General features: G+C 36.1%; 1 protein-coding gene across 2 annotated transcripts in view; it reads left to right on the plus strand.

Annotated features, from left to right (window-relative positions):
* The window catches only part of LOC149567099 (Amino acid kinase family protein), a 250,699-nt gene that overhangs the window by 13,379 nt on the left and 217,045 nt on the right, over positions 1 to 20,275 (plus strand). For both annotated transcript variants that reach the window (XM_089820312.1, XM_089820313.1), the window contains exon 2: positions 17,092 to 17,307. In XM_089820312.1, the coding sequence (XP_089676438.1) occupies positions 17,092 to 17,307 (216 nt within the window). The remainder of the gene's footprint in view (positions 1 to 17,091; positions 17,308 to 20,275) is intronic.

A 20,275-nucleotide genomic window follows, 5' to 3' on the forward strand; every position in this document is an offset into this window, starting at 1 on the left:
AGCTTACAAGAAGTCACAGTTTCATTTGGCTAAGGTGACCATGGAGTTAGAGCAACTGCAGTCTTTACCAGATTCTGTACAGTCACAAGCTGTGGTGTCTGGTGATCCGAGGATGTCCATGGTCGAGATTTTCAAAGACAGTGGAGATGGGGATGCATCCATCCTTGACACTAACATTGACATATCGGGTTCGTTCCCACTAGAGTCAGGTTCAGTTGAGTTGGGAGCTATAGCAGATTGTTGTGGTATGCCTAACATGGTGGTGGCCTCTAGTACTGATGGCACGAACACTAGAGATGTTGTATCAAAGATCATGTGTGATGTTGGTGAGCCAACAGTTGGCATGGTTCCTGCTAGTAATACTACTCCCTTGGCGATGTCTTCGGAGGTAGTAGTCAGTTCCAACTTGGTTAGTGATCGATTGCAGTTAGTTACATCTAGATTGCAGTTTGAGCCACTGACTGAGATTGGCACATTCTATCGGCATTACACTGTGAGGTATGCTCATCAATTTACCTTTGATGACCATGTTGATGAGATGATGATATAGAGATGTACTTTGGTTCCTAGTGCTTGTCATCAGTTATGGGATGGTTTGACGCCTCGGGATGAGAGTTGTGATGGGCATGACATGGCGATAGGTTTTGAGGTTGACAGCTTGATAATACATGACTTAGAGCAGGAGTTTGGGAGTGATGCTTTAGCGGTTGTTGTTATTGATTCTACTCCTTTGGCTATGACATCTCCTGACTTAGCTGGTGATCAGTCACAGTGGGTTGTATCACTTGTTCATGGTGAGTTGTTGACTGAGGTTGGTTCTTTTTATCAGCATTATACTGCAGGGTATGTACATCAGTTAGCATTTGATCCTTGTGTTGAGGAGTTGATGGCAGGTAGATTTGGTTTGGGTTCCATTTCTTGCTGTTTATCTTGTGATATCTTTTCACCATCAGCAGTGCATGGGAGTTATGACTATGATACAGTGGCCGGTGATCTGCAGAGTTGTGTTGACTGCAGGAGTTGTTTAGTGTGTGGATTCTCCATACTTGGTACAGTTTCATTCGGGAGCATTCACCATTGTTGCAGAGTTGGATTGTACATTCCATATAGGCCAGTGGGATGCGTTGATGGTATTTACTGTGTTGGCAGTTGTGATTTTGAAATTTGGTTGAGCTGTAATTGTCAGTTTGATTATGGATTCCTCTTGGTTATATTGCAGAGGATATTACAGGAGCCTATGTCGATTGATAGCAATATAGTACATGACTACATTTGGGATCCAGGCGGATTGATTGGTTTATTGTTCAGCCATTGCTTGGGGACAAGCAATTTCAGGAAGGGCGGACTGTCATGTCCCCATTTTGGAGGCAATTTGATTTAATTAATTTAATTAATTAGGTTGTGCAAAATAATGAATATTTTATGAGGATGACTAATTAATTATTTTAATTAAATAAATAAGTGGTATTAAGTTAATTATTTATAAAGTTATCAAATAAATAAATATTAAAAGGTAACTTTATATTTAATTAATTTAATAAAGTGACTTGAATTATAAAATATTTAATAAAGTCACTTAATAGATAAAACAAAATAATGTTTTAGAAGCTTCTGGAGAAAGTGGAGGAAAAAGAATAAATAGGCACCCCGGGCTTCATTCTAATCATCCAGATTTGTTGTTGTTGATGTTAATGTTTGTTGATGTGCATTGTGGAGCCTAGGGTTTTTGCAATAGTCACAACTGGCCATTGAGAATGAAAACTCTCAATTGGTACGCAATTTTGAGGATGTGAAATATCACTTGAATTATTGCAGCTGGGAGGAAGATACTTCAGTCTTCTATTTGTGCTATATTGAGAAAAAATATTTGTGGCCATTGAGAATGAAAACTCTCAATTGGTACGCGATTTTGAGGGTGTGAAATGTCACTTGAATTACTGCAGCTGGGAGAAAGATACTTCAGTCTTTTATTTGTGCTACATTGAGAAAACATATTTAAGTACAAAAAGCAGGCCGAAAAAGCAATTCGAAAAAGCAGGCTGAAAAAGTAGTTCGAAAAAAAGCAGGCCGAAAAAGTAGGCCGAAAAAAGTAAGCCGAAAAAGCAGAACCGAAAAAGCAGGCCGAAAAAGCAGGTCTGGAAAAGCAATCCAAAAAAAAAAAAGCAATTCAAAAAAGCAAACAAAATTATTACAGCCATCTACAATCAGGGGCGGCAGCTAGAGAGGCATGACTTGGGCACTTGAGGAGGTTATTTTTTGTTCAGTGGTATTGCAATACATCTATTCTCTAAGGCGACTTCATATGCTAGGTCTGATGTTTATTTTCATAATTGCCTTTCACTATAGAGTGCTGTTGTAATTGTCATTTCGTATCAGACCTATCATTCATTAATAGATATATTATTCATTTTTACATTCCTCACAATGGTATCAGCAATCCATGGCTTTAGTTGTATTTAATCATGCATGTGATTAGTGTACTGCTGCAGGGGAGTATTGAAGTTAGATATTTAGTGTTGCATCGGTTTTCATTGGCAACTGTAGGTGCATATTACTTTACCAGCAATCATCATATTTTGATATCTTTGTAAATGCCAAGAGTCTTGGCTAACTTAGTATGAATATTGTATTGGATACTCATTCTCAATCAAGGAGATACAATTGCTGGTCATTAATAGTTGTCTTTGAGCATTAATATACCATTTCTTATCAGCCAATTAGTTTGCCTACCAACTGTTTGTTAAAATACCAGTTGGCTGTAGGTGAATCATTTTCAGAACTCATATATGCATTCACCATTGCCAAAATTAGTTGCATATTTATGTTAGGTCATTGTTTAGACAATTTGGAGTCTTTTGTAAGCATTCTCTTTGAGGCAAATCCAAACAAGAACCACTGCAGCAATCTAAAGAGTTATATCAGTTAGATGACTCTTGCTTGCGAAGTGTTTGATGAAATGTCAAACCACTGAAGTATAAAAATTTTTGGTGTTTGAAGAAGTTATAATCCATTGGGGTTATTTTAGATATACTGGTTATCACAAAGGGTCTTAGACTGTTCAATCAATGGATATCACTTGACTTTAACTTCTTCAATCACTTCCAATTAATTAAACTGCGAATGATAAGAGTTTAGAAAGCTATTCTACTCCTAGATTGCAAGAAATTGTGGATGTCTTTGTGACTCTACTAGACTTACTTTAGCCATCAACATCAACCAAACTAGTGCATGCAATCTCCTAAGGTAAATGTAAGATGTTAAAACTACCAACACTCGATTAAAACCATCCATCAATGCATATCACTATGCAAGCAATAATTGAAGTTAATTTCATAAATAAATGCTATTCAACCATGCAAAGAAAACTTACTATCAACAAACAACTAGTGGATTGGTCTAAGCGAGTTCACTAAAGAAACCTCTAAAATATCTTCCATTCAACTAAACACTACTTCTAATTTTCTCTAAGTGAGGAATTGAAGAAACCATGCAACATTTCAAAACAACACAAGTAATCCACCACGAAGACTAACAATTACTTTGATAGCATGTCATTTTATACATTATGGAATCTTAACATACACCATTTGAATGCCATCTAGGAAATACTAATGGATTTAGTATTCAATGAGTCAATTTTCAATATGCATGTCAATATGTGAACAAAAATATAAGTTTAGTAGTGAACAATATCATAGAAATATGGAAATCTAAATATGCCCAAAGGCTAGAGGGATACCATAAAGTTTCATCATCATGTTCAAGTTCAACATAAAAAAAAAAATATAGAAAATTGAAGCAGGCTGCTGCTTCTATTCTTCTTCTGCCACCATGGCATCAAAATCAGAGTCCTCATTCTCACTAGCATGCTCCATAGGAAGCGTAGTCTCATCCAATGGAACCCCAACCAATCCTGATGATGTCTCATCCTCATCTATTTGGGCCACATCCTCAAGCTCAACATCCCACCTCAAAGTTGGAGTTTGCCTATACAGTGGAATGTGACGATTTACAAGTCGAAGAGCATGATGCACTACTACTAGCTTTTCCGCTCATTGAGAGGTAAGTCTATTCCTCTTGACAGAGTGGATAAATGAATATGTGGACCAATTCCTCTCTACAGCTGAGGAACTAACAACCTATGCAAGGAGGCGAGTGGCAAGTACTTTCAACTCTAGTGTATCTCTCCCATGCCAAGTCCACCATCCAATAGGATCTCTCTATGCCAAAACCGCTCTATCTAGCCTTGCTTGTGGCTTACTCAAGTTTGGGCCATAAAGATTGGTGAACTCAAGGAATCGTGCACGAAGATTAGAGGCCTCTTGCGCTGAAAACATCTTATCAATGACTCTTGTGAAGCCATCCAATACCTCAGGATCATCACACGGGAGGTCCTTTCCACCCAACTTTGCATACCATTTGGAATTTAGAGCAAAGGCTTCTATATGAAGCAGAGTATTCATTATGTTCCACCTCTGTGTCACAATAGACCTAATATGCTCTTTATAAAACCCCAATTTAGGATACTTTGTTGCCACAATTTTCTTCATCTTCCCCAACATGTTGTCAAAAGTCTCATATATCTCTCCAAGACTAGGAGCACCAATATCAACATATCTAATGACATCTACAACAAGGGCTATGACAAAACAAATATATCTGCAAGATGCAAAACAAAATTAAAATCAAAATTATAAATTTTAAGTTAATATGAAAGTCAACAAGAAAAAGACTAACATTTAATTTAAAAATCAGCAAATTACCTCATTGTGGACCACCAATTGTCATCAAGGATCCTTTTCTTTACCACTTTTCCTTCAGAGGACTTAGGATTGGACCATCGTCCCCACTCTAGATTCACCACCATCAATTGGAGGGCCTCATGCACCTCAATCATCCTCTCCATTAAGATGGAGTATGTGCAATACCTATAGACATAATTATAAATTAAAATAAAGTTAAACGTTAAACACATCACATGTAAGTTTGTAACAATTATAAATTAAAATAAACTTAAAAAAAATTAAACCATAATTAAAATTGACATAGCTTGTCTCGGTTGATTTGAGGAACTCCTTAGAGCAGGGCCTAAATAGAATTGTGGTGGTTGCTTCTACACATTTGCACTTCTCTAGCTTCTAACATTGTTGTCCTTCTTTTTGTCACCACAAAATGTAGGTAACAATACGAAACTTTTCAACTTAGTTTCACATTCCTTTGAGTTTAGTTCATTATTTAATTGGTTAGTATTGATCAATCAATCATTTCTAATTGATTTAATGAATTCTTTTATTGAAGGCTTTTGCCAAATCTTTTTAGTTTTTATGTTTGTTGAGCCTATGCTTGATTTTTTAAGCCTTCAACGCCATTTTTCTCATTTCTGAGTGTGTGTTTGTTGGCTTTTGGTCCTTTGGTTTTGGTTAAGTTATTGTTTTCAGTTTTCCCTTCGATTCGATCTATGTTAGGGCTTAATCGGAGTTGGCAATCAAAAGATATGACCATTTTAGTGCCCAAAATGTGGACTATCTAAGTGCAACTGCTCAAATTAAAATATCATGTCATATTTTGAAGTTGACATTCACTTTTTGGAAAATATAAATATAACATAAATGCACTTTATGTTATGTTTTTGAGTTACTTTATCATTTTAATTTTTCACTTAAAGTAACTATAGAGCACTTTATGTTATATTTTTAAGTTGAGTTGCTTTTTAATTTTTCACTTAAGTGACTATATTAACTATATAGTTTGATTTAATTTTTGAATTTTAATTCGAACATTTATTAAATATTACTTTTTGAATGATATTTGCACATTATATATTTATCTATATAGTGTAAATATTATTTATGACCCATTTGAGTAATATTTCTTAAAAAATTAAATTGACATGTGCTTAATTAATCACTTAAGTTGTGCATAACATATCTACAAGCATATTTTCATCAAAATATGCAATTGCATCCAAAAGGTGTGATTTTGAATGAAGAGACAATTTTAAAACACATAAAACATGTCATTACATGTGTTTTCAAATATGCAATGACTCCCAAAAGGTGAGACATGCATATTTGAGTGTTTTCAAAACATGCAGTGACCCCCAGAAAGTGCGATTTCGCACTAAGGGTCATTTGTGAGCAAATTTTAAAATATGCATATGCACTCAAAAGGTGTGATTTACATTTGGTCTTCTATTACATGTCTTTTAAGTATGTAATGCACCCCAAAAGGTATAATTTTGCACTAAGACTCATTTATGAGCATATTTTGAAATATGTAATGCACCCAAAGAGGTGCAATTTTGCTCTTGAACTCTATTGCACTCAAAAAGTGCGATTTGAATGATTCAAGGGCAAAACATTTGATGTTTTCCTCCTCCAAGAACATGTTTTTCATTAAAAAAATTCTTAGATCTGCCCATATAATGGCTTGAAATCCATCACAAGAGGGGCGTTTTTGAGTTTTAATGCATATATATGCATTTGGGGGTCATGATTTTGCATATCCAAAACAAAAATGACCCAGATTTTTTGCATTTTTGAGCTACATTTTTGTGAAAAATGCCTAGATTTGGGGCAGTTTTGATCACTTTTTGGCTTAAATAGAAGCCATTTTGAGGTTTGATCCAGAAATATACTATTGAAGAACACATTTTTTCCTTTAGATGTAAAAAAAGTTTCATTTCATGCCTTTAATGAATCACTTTTTTGCTAAAAACGCCCAAAAAATTGGGTTTTTTATCCACTTTATGCATTTTGAAGTCACATTTTTGCATTTGAGTCCATGTATAAGGGGCATGTTTTTGTTTAAAAAAACTAAAAAAAGTGGCATTTCCACCCTGTACGTTTGGATCAATAGAGGTTGTTTTTTAGTTTTAATGCATGTTATTGCCTCTGGAGAACATGCTTTTGGCATTCTTATGTCAAATTTGACCCTTCATTGCTCATTAATATTTGTTGAATGCAAGTATGGAAAAAGTCAAATTATTGTTTGAGAATCCAGATTTGGAGGAGAATTGGTTTTCAAAGTTTATGATTCTTTCTATTTTGGCTCTTTGATCTGCAAGTGGACATTTTCAACCTTTTTCATCTTGCTATTTCCATGCATATTATGGCTTGTTATTGCACATTTGTCCAAATGTATGCCATGTAAAGTGCAAATTCTCTTTAAATAGAATGAAAACATTCGTTTTTAAGTGTTAGGAATTTCCGCAAATTCCAATTTCGAAATTGTACTTGAAAGCAACTTGCTTCTTGACATGTTTGAGTCTAAAACCAAAGGCATGTATTTGTTTTGTGCTTATTTTCATTGTTTGTTTGCTTGCTTTCTCGTTTTTCTTCTTTTGGAAGAAATTGCAAGTTCTTTCCCAAGAACTTGAGCACGTTTCACTTCACTCCACCTTTCACCTTTTCGTGCAAGTGCATCGTTTCATTCCATATTCACCATTACATGCCAAGGCACATTGCATCCATTCCTTTCCTATGCAATTACACTTCAAGAGCAATTACATGTAATTTCACTTTCCATGTCATGACACACTGCATCTCAATCTCCACATGCGATTACATGTAACCTCACCCTCCATCCACATTTACATGCAATCTCATTCTTCGTTCCCATTTAAACACATTTCCATCTTCTGAACCTATATGCATGTTCATCTTACATGTAATACACTTTACGTGTAATGACCCAAAGAACTCGTTTTTTACTAAAGGTCATAGTTTTAAAGTCAAAAGTTATCATTTGCACGTATTCATATGCATCCCAACTTGCACTCTTGGTTGTACCCACGAAAGCCCATCGTTGGCCACATGCAATCCATCTTTTTAAGTCTGACTTTGGCCCTTTTCATCCAAATACATATGCTTTCCGCTTCATTTCTAGCCATCATATGTGTTCCATAAGTGTCCATACTTAGAATATCCACCCCTCATGGATTTGTCATTGTAACTTAAATCCCAAAATTCTCAAGGATTCAATCTCATTGGAAGATGTTATCATCTTCATGTTGCGGCACACTTTTCAAGATATGTCAAAACTTCTTCAAAAAACAGAGATATCCCGTCAAGAAGGCATGTTTTGATTCTCAAGAAGCAGTAATTCATTTGATCTTCATTTTCCCAATTGTTGTCCAACAACTCGAGTTCGTGTGGGAAGTTGTTCCGAGTTTACATCCGGACATCGTCAAGAAGGTGTTCAAATTGTCAGAGACTTCATAATGTGTCAATCTACAAAGGAGAATTCATGACAACTTGATTGAGAAAAAGCTTGATTATATCAAGTTTTCAAATGACAACGAACAATTCATCAAAGAGAGTCAGAGGCTATCAAAAGTTGCAACTCCATGGTTGTCAAGGTGAATGCAGTAGTACAAAATACAGGAACTCCTGATCTTGTGGTCATCTGCGATTGCATCGCCGAGTACAAGGCCTTTTAGAACAATCCCTAGGATTGTTTCATTTCTCTTCCATCTTTCTTCTTCTTCTTTCATGGTTGTAATTGTAGAGGATGTATTACATGAAAATGTGTAATTACATGTAATAAGATTTACATATGTAATGACATGTAATCCAATAATTTCTCTTGTTAGTTAGACTGGGTCAAAGTTAGTTGAGATGCTCCCACTTTTTCCTCCTTTTTCTCAACCCCTTTTCCTATATAAAAGAGTGCCCCCTCATTGTAAAAATCATCTTTTGTTGTATACAAGAAAGCTCTTCCAAACTTGTGCAAGCATAACTTTGATTGTGTAGTACCAATTTGGGAGAAAAGTGAATCAAAGAAGTAATTGGATTTGAAGCTTTGACTAGAAGCAATTGTGACAAAGAAAATTAGAAGCTTTGATTGTAATTTGTGCCTATTGTTTTTGATTCATGTTATTATTGTGTATTCAATAATAGAGCGTAGTGAGCTAAGAAGCAATCAGAGCCGAAGCTTTCATTGGGAGCGGTTGTGATAATACATAGATTAGAAGCTTTGGTTGTAGCTTGTGTTACTATCTCAAATTCACGAAAGATAGTTAGAATTTCCCTACTTCTGGAAGTCCTTGTGCCCTAATGGTAGAGGTTTTTCTTATAGAATAGAGATCATCTATGTTAGGAAGTCTTTGCCCGCAACGGTATTGATTTTTCTTATAAATTAGACAAATAAAACTTAGAGCTAAACCGGTACGCTTTCAATCAGCCTTTGAGTTGGTGTTGGTTTATTGGTACCACCATTTCTAGCTACTAGATAGAAGTGTAGTTAGAAATTTTATCTTGCCCATTACTCGCTCTGCGGGTAAGTGGATTCTTCCTTGAAAGTTAAGAGGAAAGAATATTGGTAACACCCCTCACAAATCTCTCAACTTCTTGCTTACCTTGAGTTGATCCAAGGAACGATGAGAAGGGGGAGCCTTCCCTTTAATGTAGGAGAGACTTTATCTCACATGCTGTGGCTGGTTTACCTATTTTGTGACTAGATTTCCAAAAAACTGTTAATTGCAAAATACCCACCCAATAAACATCATCTATTTCACCCACTCAATCTTCCCTATGTCCTTCAATGCATTATTCAATGCATGAACACAAGGAGGAGTCCAAAAGATGTGGCTGTAAGCACCCTCTACCATCAAACTGGATGATTTGCACACACGTGTAGAATTTGTAATCACCCGTACTACATTAGCCAACCCAACCTCCTCTATGGCATCTCTCAAAATGGTGAGTTGGTACTTTGCATCCTTCCTCTTTCTTGAGCAATCTATGGCTTTTAAAAAATAAGAGCCATCAAGGGATGTGACAATGATATTGTGAGTGGCCGATGTCTAACATCGACCCACCCATCCATCACAATAAAGTAGCCCGTTCTAACCCAATTATGTTTCATATCCTCAAACAACAAAGAAACCTTAGAGTACTCACTATCTAGGATGGTGGTTCGTAGCTTATGCTCACCAAGGGGAGGGATTCATATTCAATATATTTTTTAACATTTGTTTAAAATAAGTGGAACGGGTTGCATTAAATGGGATACCACTAACAACAAAGAATCTACCAATGGATGCTCACAAGCTTGCTTTGCTTGTGTATTAAACGAACTTTCTACTGAACCCTTCTCAGCACTACCCATCTTCCTCTTCCCTCTAGTCTTAATAGGGCTTCCACTTGTATCCATAGCTGATGTCATATGCCTAGATGATTGTGAGTGAATAGAGGGTGATGTCACTATCAAATTTTGTCCCCCCATTTCAGCCTCTAAGTGCAATCTTTGGCAATCTATTCCCTCCTCATCAGTCAAGTGAGGACAAGTTTTGACCCCATGACATGCAACACCTAAAAAGTGTGACTTCACCCTTGTATAGCTGCCCCTAAAATCATCATGGAAAACATGACAATCCCATAGCCTAGTCCTTCCTGCATTCCTTTTTTCCTATGGCCTAGGTGTGACAAATTGGAGAAGGGTTTTTTTTCCTATTGAAAGAACCCTTTGCATAATCCTTCATGATGGTGGAAGGGCATTTAAACAAATCAGTTTTAGGATTAGCTTCTTTTCAAGTCCCACTTCTAACAATATCATCCCCAACCATATTTTCCTCATCACCACCATTGCTACTAGTACTTCCACTGCTGCTCATTGTGCTTTGTTTTGAGATTTTAATATGCAATGAAAATATGAGTTGAACCAATGAAATAAATAAATAAATAAATAAGCTGACTCTTTCAAGCTGCAAATCTATTTAAAAATAAAAAATGGAAGCATAAAGATTTTTTTTACTTGGTGCACAATAGAAGAAGCTCAAACCCCTGCACAAGCTCTTGGAATCAAACAAATCACCTCATCTTCTTGCAAAATGAAAACTCTAACTCCTGCTATAAACTCAAGCTTCACATGCAATTCAAAACAAATGTCAACAATAGCAAAATGTTGTCATTTTTGACCTTTTAGGGCTGTTGGGGAGGCAGCACCCACTAGGCATCCAAGTCAATGCAAAAGAAAGACATTTGAAAGTTTATTCTTTTATTTTTTGTTGTGTAGAACAAGGGAGGCAGACTGCCATCCCTGGGACAGTCGAGGGACATCTGTGACATCTCCGGGGATGATTGTATGTCCCCCTTTTTTCTACCTTGTCCTTGAGTTTTTGGGATGTCTCCTTGGCTTCTTGGCGAATTGGGTACTATAGGGGGACATCCTGAACCCATCCCCCTGTCCCTAGGATGTCCCCGTTTCCAAAACTTGGTGTTTTTTTTGGAAGTGGGGACGCGTCCCCGGGGAACATAGATATAGATCAATTTTTCTTTTACTAAAGCAATTTGATCAAGAATATTTTAGGTCCGATTTTTGCATTCTTTCCAAATTTCTTCTTTATTTCAACCCTGTTTTCCTTTGTTTTTAAGCCCACATTGCCTTTCTACAACCTCCAAATTCTGATTTCCTAGAAAATCAGTGAATTTTGCCTTCAAAACCCTCCTAAAATTGCCCCCGTTAGTCATGAAATTGCTGCCTATTCTCCAAGTAATTCACTGCTTTCCTTTTGCAAGTTCGATCTGCTTTGAGGATTATGATGTGATTGGTGAAAGTGGAATTTGGATCACCCCTTTCTATTGTCGACTCAAATCCAAGAGTCATGACTCTAGACTGGGCCAATTTGCTTCTATTTAGGCCAATCAAATAATTTTGAATTAACATTTTTGTGATTATGAAGGCTGATCTAATCAAGGACAAAGCATAAATTAAAATCACCTTATTGTTTGGCCATACGATCTGGTCTTCAATTTCAAACCTCTCTTCGTAGATTTGATTTTGCTCCATTATAATTCTGGGTGGAGATTTAGCCCAAGTTGAGACATGAATCTCAACGGAGGGGCAGATTTCAACCTAGAGTTGAGATTACTAGCTTTCCTTTTGATTCTAGTTTGTTACACAATGTATCTTGGAAATGGTGCTATTCAGTCTCTCAACTCCCAAACTTGTTATCTTATTCTATCATGACGAAGATTTAAGGTGTCTTAGGATTAAGAATACTAACTAGGTGGCGGATTTTGTCTGTTGGTCAGGATTATTTTTGATATCTCTTAGTGGTTATTAGTTGCTCTTTCACCTCGATTTTGTTCTCCAAGTCTCTTGCAAGGTTTGGTGGTTGGAGTTTATCGATTGTAATCCACATTTAAGTCAGATTGGAAGCCATTTTCATCCAATTTTTAATCCACCACTTTGCTCAACATTTTAATTCTCATCCATCAAACTTCATTGATATTAGCTTTAAGACATCATTTTCTTCCACTTTAAGTGATCGGGGCTGAGAATACTCGTCAAAGAGTCATCAGATTTGGGGGAGAATTTTGGGTTAGGTTGGCATTTTGAATCCGGGGGTTAGATTCCAACCTCTTCTTGGGATTGTCTTTTCTTTATTTGGTTCTACAAACCCCTTTTGAACTTCATGTCACCATTCGATCTCCTAATCATCTTGGACCTCGATTCTGATTTGAGTTTACCATGGATCCGATTTTGTAAAATCACCATTGTCGCTTTGAATCATCCTCAATTCTGTCCCACTTCACATTCTAAGCTTTTAAATTTGAATACACCCCTTTTGCTGCTTGAAACTTGTAATAACCCCGAAATAGTCCCCATGTAGATAAAGTACCCATATGATCAATCTCTTAAATTAAATCTAAAATTATTTATAAACTTTATTGAATAATTGCATATGATTTTTTTATTTATAAATTCACTTTTATAATATGAGAAATAATAATAATACATTATACTTCAATTATCAATGATACAATACAAATAAATAATATTGAAATATTAATAATGAATATTTAATGAAAATTAAGGTCATCAGCAATTGGTCACTCGACTAAAGGTTGTGGCCTTTGCTGAAGCAACCAAGGGTTGCTGCCTTGCAAAGGCCACGTTGGCTGTATATAAGCAATCACCTTCATTGGACAAGAGGAAGGGAAAACATAATACATGTGCCAATCGAACAACAGAAGGAAAAGAGATATGTCTCTCCCTTGTATGCAGCAAAATAGAATATTGGAGGAATAGAAAGAACTCAAATACAACTACCAATTGAACATGAGACAAACACTAAGAATCATAGCATCGTATATAGCTAGTCAATAAAATAGCATCGTGAGTGTCTAGAGGAAGCAGTGTCAAAAACACAGTAGTCTCAGCATAAATTGGTATAGCTACAGAGAATTATTTTACGTTCAGTGATTCTACATCATCGAATATTATGAAATTCAGAAGGTAAATAAACATCGGACCAAATACTATAAATTAGGTTGTCAAAACCATAGTTATGGGACTCGGACTTGCCTCTGACTCGGAAAGTCAAAATCCAACTCAGACTCGGACTCGGTGACTAGACTTGGCCAGGACTCAGCAAGGACTTGGAAAATTGAAAAACCCATGAAATTCAAAGTTTTTTGAGGATTTAAAGATTTTTTCATACATCATTTAGTCAATTAACATCAAATACACAATAATTGAGACAAATAGAAGCTACTTAACACTCATACACAATTTTGCATAGATCACCTAAGTATAACAATGAATTTTTGAAGGAAAAAAACTAAAATAACATGATATAAAGTTAAGCATAGTGTCACTGTCAAATGTCTACAATATATGAAATCCATGGAATCAAAAGTTGAAAACATATATCAAAATATCAGATAGAGTGTAGAAGACTAAGGTTCATAGTAGCCTATGCCCTCCTATGAATATGCCTAAGATAAATCATGGAAGATTTTGATATTGAGAAATATGTTTGTTACAGCTTATTTGCACATTGTAGACAATAAGGCTCTCAAGTATGTCTATCAATTTGCTTGGTGAAACACAACCTTTAACAGTAAAAGTCTTTTAATAACAATTACAGTTGGCTTACAAATTTTTGCCAAGAAAATGATCAAGGACATAGCCAACAACACATATACATGTAAGTTTGAAAGTTTATAACTTTATGTACAACGCTAGAGAGTTCTAACATTCATGAACACGTAAGTCTAAAAAAGAGAGAAAAACTTATATACATCATTATAGAATTCTAACACAAATATATGTAAATCTGAAAATATTTGGACAACATTACTGAACTCTACAATGCTGAAAGCGACTTCTTCATAATGAAACCCAAATAGTAAACAATATTGGTAGTGAGCCCCACAACATCATTTTCAAAATTAGTATACACTGAAAAAAAATACCTTCTAGAAATCTCTGTCTTTTTAAAAAAAAAGAATTTTTTTTTTTTTTGGGAGAGTCCTGGGCTCAGGACTCGGCAAGTCCATGAGGACTTTGCCAAGACTCGGTTGAGTCCGAGTCCAAAGGCCATTTGCCTTGGAAAGGTTGCCTCTACCTCAGACTCATAGAGTCCCAGAATACTGGTCAAAACCATCATCTGCAGTTACAGGAATGTCAACAAGTCAAGGATAATGTCAAGGAAATGACAAGCGAATAAATAAGTATATAAGAAGAGGTAGTGGGAAATAATTGGAGAGTACCATGCAGTTGGCTTGACATGCTATAGCTAATTAATTCTATAAACAACCGTTAATTACCAAGGAAAAAAAACATAGAGAGTATTATGCCATAAATCTAATTAGAGACCATTGAAGAGAAGCATATATGACTAAGGAAGCAGAGTTAATCACCAATTTGAAAGCATTGAATGACACACAAACAAAAGAAAAATGCAGAAGTTGGATTACCTTCATCAAAGGATTTAATGATAAGACTAGTCCCTATACACGAAAGTTATCATGTAGTAAATGGAGCCTCTTAGACAAGAAAATCATTCCATACAAGACCATGTCCGAACAAGAAGATAACATCCAAATATTAAAGAGACAAAGGCTACTCCACATAGGCATCAAGAGAACCTTGTCACATCTAACCAGCAGGCATTATAGAGGAGACAAAACGTGTTAGAAGAAGATAATTCCAGGTCATCATAACCTGTAAACACATCACAATCAGAGATGGAATAATAGAAGAAAGATATAAAACATCACCTCAGAGACATGGGACAGAAAATAGCAGAACGATACAATATATTGAGACTAAATACTATAACCATCAAACGTAAGATATTCTAATAAACATAGATAACAAACATAGAATTACAATAAATATAATAAGAGAGAGAAACAACATTTTGCAAGAGGGGATACAAACTCATAGAGGGAAGAGGTATGACTGAATTATAGTTTTTCATTCAATTTTGTTGTTTATAAATGAGAATTATTACCATTTAGTTTTAATAGAATTTGAGATTATATCAAAGACTAAGATGACCATGGTAAGGCCATCCATCACAGATATTGAGTTTCTCTAATAGAGAATTTAAAGATTAGAGGACATTCATTTTGAATGTCGAGCTTATCTAGAGGAAAGCTCAGAGATTAGAGGGCATTCTAAGTTGAATGTCAGGTTTCCAATTCGAAATCTAGAGAGGGATCTGTAGAGGATCCATTAGAGGCAATATATATTGTAGTGGTCAAACATATGCATATGTTAGAGATAAGAGACTTGGTTAGAGGTGGGATCTCTAGCAAGTAGTGCTATTAAGTGTATAATCAGAGATCCCAAAGAAGCCTTAGGAAGATGCTCTTCGTGTGATGATTACCTAATCGAGAAGTAATTCTCACCAGAAGGTTGGGTGTTTTGAGGAAAGTTCATCCAAGGGATTAGGAGGGATTCGAAAGGGTAGTATTTAGACTAATATTTAATTAGCTCAATATTTCTAACATGTTTGACATACATTTTCTATATTGTACTAATCAATTGTTGTAGGTTCCAGTGTTCAAATTCTTACTCTAGAAGAGAGGACATTACAAAACTTGCATAGTCTATGGGGCGGAATCTCGGCATATGTCGGGATTGGGAATCTTGACAAGGGGTCAGGAATCCAACCCTAAGGATAATTTCCTCTTTCAATTTGTTTCACTTTGTCAATTCAATCCCCCACTTCACATTTCACACTTTAATTTGACTTTCAAGGGGTTATTCCTTATGTGTTGATCCATCTGATTTGCACTTTGGTTGACTGAAATTTGTTGTCATCTGATTTTATCCATGTTCATCTTCAAGGTTTGTTCATCTTCCACCAAGTCTTTGACTGATATTCACCTCTCCTTCAAATTTGGCCCTTCCACATCAATTTGGAGTTGAAATACTTGGGGAGAATTTCAATGGGTGTCAGGATTTTGAATCCTGCTAGGTCAGAATCTGACCTGTTCTCATGATTACTCCAAGGGGTAGCTTCAGCCAGACTTGCCCATTATCATCTCACCCAAGGCCATACTTTGTTTGATCCTTCCAAATTGAAACTAGGCTTGTGATAACCTTATTTGCCTCTATTTTAAGTTGGATTCATTTCTGATCTAAATGTTGATACTCATACTTGTCCATTTTCCATACTCGGATCTTGTTCATTTTCATCCCTATCCTCATGCCTTGTTCGAAATCCAATGATTTCATGGTTAAATCTTCATTTGAAGTCACCTCCTTTGATTATGATTCCTCAAGTCGCTTGACTCTTGACTCCTAAAATGGGGCAAAGTTGTTCAAATTCAATTCTCAAACTTGGAAACTTGAAAATTGTCACCAAGGCCACCTAAGATCACCACTACTACTAAAGCAAAAAAGAGGGGATCCCCATTTGCAATGGGGTGATGGTATGAAAACCTCACAATAAATAGGCAAGACTAGGCAATAAAAATCAAGAAAACTTAATGCAATAAGAAAGAAAGATGCCTCTGATGCAAGCATCCAATCAAAAAAGGGAAAAAAGTAAAGAATATAAATATGCATCTTTATCTAGACTAAAGCAAAAAAAGGTAAATTTTGGATGGAGATAATATATTCCAATATATAGAAGCTGACATTGTTATTGATTGTTTCCTGTACTGAAATAGAGTTAAATCCCCTTAAATTACAACTAGGTGCAGAAACACATTTGGCTGTGCTTGAAATCTGTCTTCTGTAATCTTGTTCTTTTAGGAAATTGTATACTTACATGTTATCTAGGCAATACTATATACTTATAGAAAAAACTGATCATTGCCTTTTTAAATATTTTTACTCTTGTAGGTGGAGCTGCAATAACTTGTAAAAATATTCTTGAAATGATCAATGAAGAAAATCTTGCTCTTGTATCATCACAGTTAAGGCAGGTGATAATGAGTCTTCCTTCAGTAAGAACAATGGACTGGAGCAAACAAGCTGGGACAAAAGAGTTAGTTGTTCCAGATAATTTTGGAGAAGAACAAATAAAGTGTGATGCATTCATAGTGGTTCATGGTGCTGGTATAATTCTGAAACATTTTTTGGTAAAATTTAATGCTTATAGGCAAAATTTGTTCTTTGTGTAGCACTAGCACTTTCTATCTACAGTTGTTAATGGTTATAATGGTTGTAAGATGGGTCATGGAAAAAATGTTATTTGTTGATTTTTTCTCTTCATTGCATGCTACTAATTTTTATGCTACAACACATTACCTTTTGAGTTAGCCAGATTTGAAATATGCAAAATTGTTGAGTCCATGGATTATTTAAGACATTCATTTACAAAACTAACATCCATAAGATTGATATGGAAAAAATAATGCATATTAGCTGGCTGTGCACCATTATTGTACATGTCAATGAATGTCTATTGCAATGGTTCAAACTCTAGTATCACTAGTGCCATATGGATAAGTTTTTGTTGTACTTTCGTAATGTTTGGCAGCATATGGTATTTGCTCTTTCATTTGTCTACTAATTCACCCAACATTTTATTCAAATAGAATATTTGTCCTGATTTTTGCTTCACATGGAAAATAAATTTGGTTCTTTCATGAATGACTTCATTATCAACTCTTAACACCCTAAATTACAATCAATTTTCTATTAGAGTATGGCTAAATCCTACTAGTGTGTCTTGTGGGGATCTGAACATTGAAGATGCTAATTCACTAGAATTGGAAAGTTGATCATATTGAAACATAATTAATGCTGAAAGGTGATGATTAGAGCCAACATAAGAATATACTATGAATAGCCGCATTCTTTGTGAACAAAACAAAGAAAAACCTAGAAAAATATTTGCTAGACAAGCATTACTGTAAATAGCAATGTTCTTTGAGGATTGAGACCAAACCCGAAAAGGTCAGTGCCAAATGAGGACTTACAACAACTAGTAGTGTTATCCGAGGACCAAGGTTTCAAGAACTCGTTAGAGAATCTTTTGAAGAGTGTATATTGAGTGTGGTGCTTGTAGATAAACATGTGCACCTCTTACATCACTAACCACTACTCTAATCCACTCAATCTTCCCCATGTCCTTGAGTGCATTATTCAATGCATGCACACAACATAGAGTCCACCAAATATTTCTATAAGCTGCCTCAACAAATTTCCCCACATTTTTGCATGCAAGTGCCACATTTGTCACTATGTGGACCCCATTTTGTGGCCCAACCTCCTCAATAGCATACTTGAGGATTTTAAACCAAAAATCAACATCTTTGCAATGACCTAAACAATCATTTGCCTTAAGAATTTATGGGCCCTAATCGTGATGAGTAGACGATGCCTCCACCTATTCACGACCATATTGCATCCACTTCTCACCCAGCATTCCTTCATTTTCTCCATCAACACATTGATCTTGGAATGGTTCTTATCCTATCGTGGTCCTCAATTTTGTCTCACCTGGTGGCACATTTGATGGTCCTCTCCTTGCTACTATTGGCATCATCTCCTTATAGTAAGGAGATCGAGTCACATGAAATGGGATGCCATTGACAAAGAGCAACTTGCCAATGGCATCATCTATATCATCCTTCAACTGCACATTGTAAAAATCAGCTATGAGTTTACTTGTCTCTTTTATGTTTTCCCCCACCCTCTCTTGCTTGGTCACTATCCAAACTTGTGTCCTGATAAGATTGTGATATCCCCGTCAAAATAAGATCTATATTGTAAAGTTTATTACCAAATTTAAATTGATTGCAAAATTTTGTTGTAGGTACAAACAATACACCAATGTTTTGAATCGCTTCCAGAATTTGCAAATGTTAGTGCAATAATAACAGAAATGAAGTATATCAAACTTAGAATTATCTTCGATCCTTTTGGTGTAATGTTCGGTGGTAGCAGTGCAGTGTCTAAAACACGATGAGCGAATTGTTAGGTACGAATGTTAGTTTGTGTGTTCTAGAATGGTGCCCGTATGGTAGAGGAAGCTATGCTAGAAGTAGGTCGTACGGTGGAGGGGAGAGATGTGCAGGGGAAGTAGGGATGAGTCTGTACGATACAAGGTGAAGGCTGTACGACGAAAGGATGTGGGATGTCGTATGGTGGTGGTGAGAATGGTCATATGGGGGGCCAAGGTTGCCATACGGTGAGGTTATGGCAATGTGGTATGAAGGTATAGTTGCAACAATCATGAAGGCCATACAATGTCTGCAGGGAGGCCGTACAATGGAAATAGGAAGGGCCGTACGGTGTTGTGGGAGGATCGTACAATTGGTTTGAGGGTAGTACGGCTTATCTTGGAGGTTGTATGGGGAGTAATGTTGCAGACAGAAATTGTACTGAGTGGTACGAAGGGGAAATGGTTTAATCTTGTACCTTAAACTATTAACCCTGAATTCATTAGATAATGCCTTAGTTACCGATTCGGGATACGAATCCGATTCGGGCACGTGAATCGGATCCGTGGATTCGTGATTTTTTTTTTTTCCCGATTTGGATTCGTGGAGGATTCGTGAATATATATATATATATATATATTACTGATCTTGCCCAAGCCCCAACTAGTAACAAATATATATATATATATATATATTTATTTATTTATTTATTTCTCTCATTTATTAGTATATATAATGCATAAAAAGGTCATTTTAGCACTAGAAAGCCAAAAAATATATTTAAAAAAGTCATATTAAATAATTTAGACTCACTTGAACCTGTCGATCCTTGAGGATTCATGCTGGATCCTTGAGGATTCGTGTCTGGATTCATGCAGATCTGGGCAGGATCCTTGTTTTACACAGTGGATTCGTCAGGATTCATGGCCCATGAATTCGGACGAATCCACTGTGTAAAACAAGGATCCTGCCCGGATCTGCACGAATCCAGGCACGAATCCGGATCCGGATCGGACCCGAATCCGGATCCGGATCGGACCCGAATCCGGATCCGGCCTCTAGGGCACGAATCCGGTAACTAAGGATAATGCCAAACAAGAATGGAGATTTGAATACAAACAACCTTCAATTAATAT

The sequence above is a fragment of the Cupressus sempervirens genome, chromosome 3 (assembly GCF_028749045.1).
Source record: "Cupressus sempervirens isolate cs-2001-9-10 chromosome 3, ASM2874904v1, whole genome shotgun sequence".
NCBI classification, from domain to species: domain Eukaryota; kingdom Viridiplantae; phylum Streptophyta; class Pinopsida; order Cupressales; family Cupressaceae; genus Cupressus; species Cupressus sempervirens.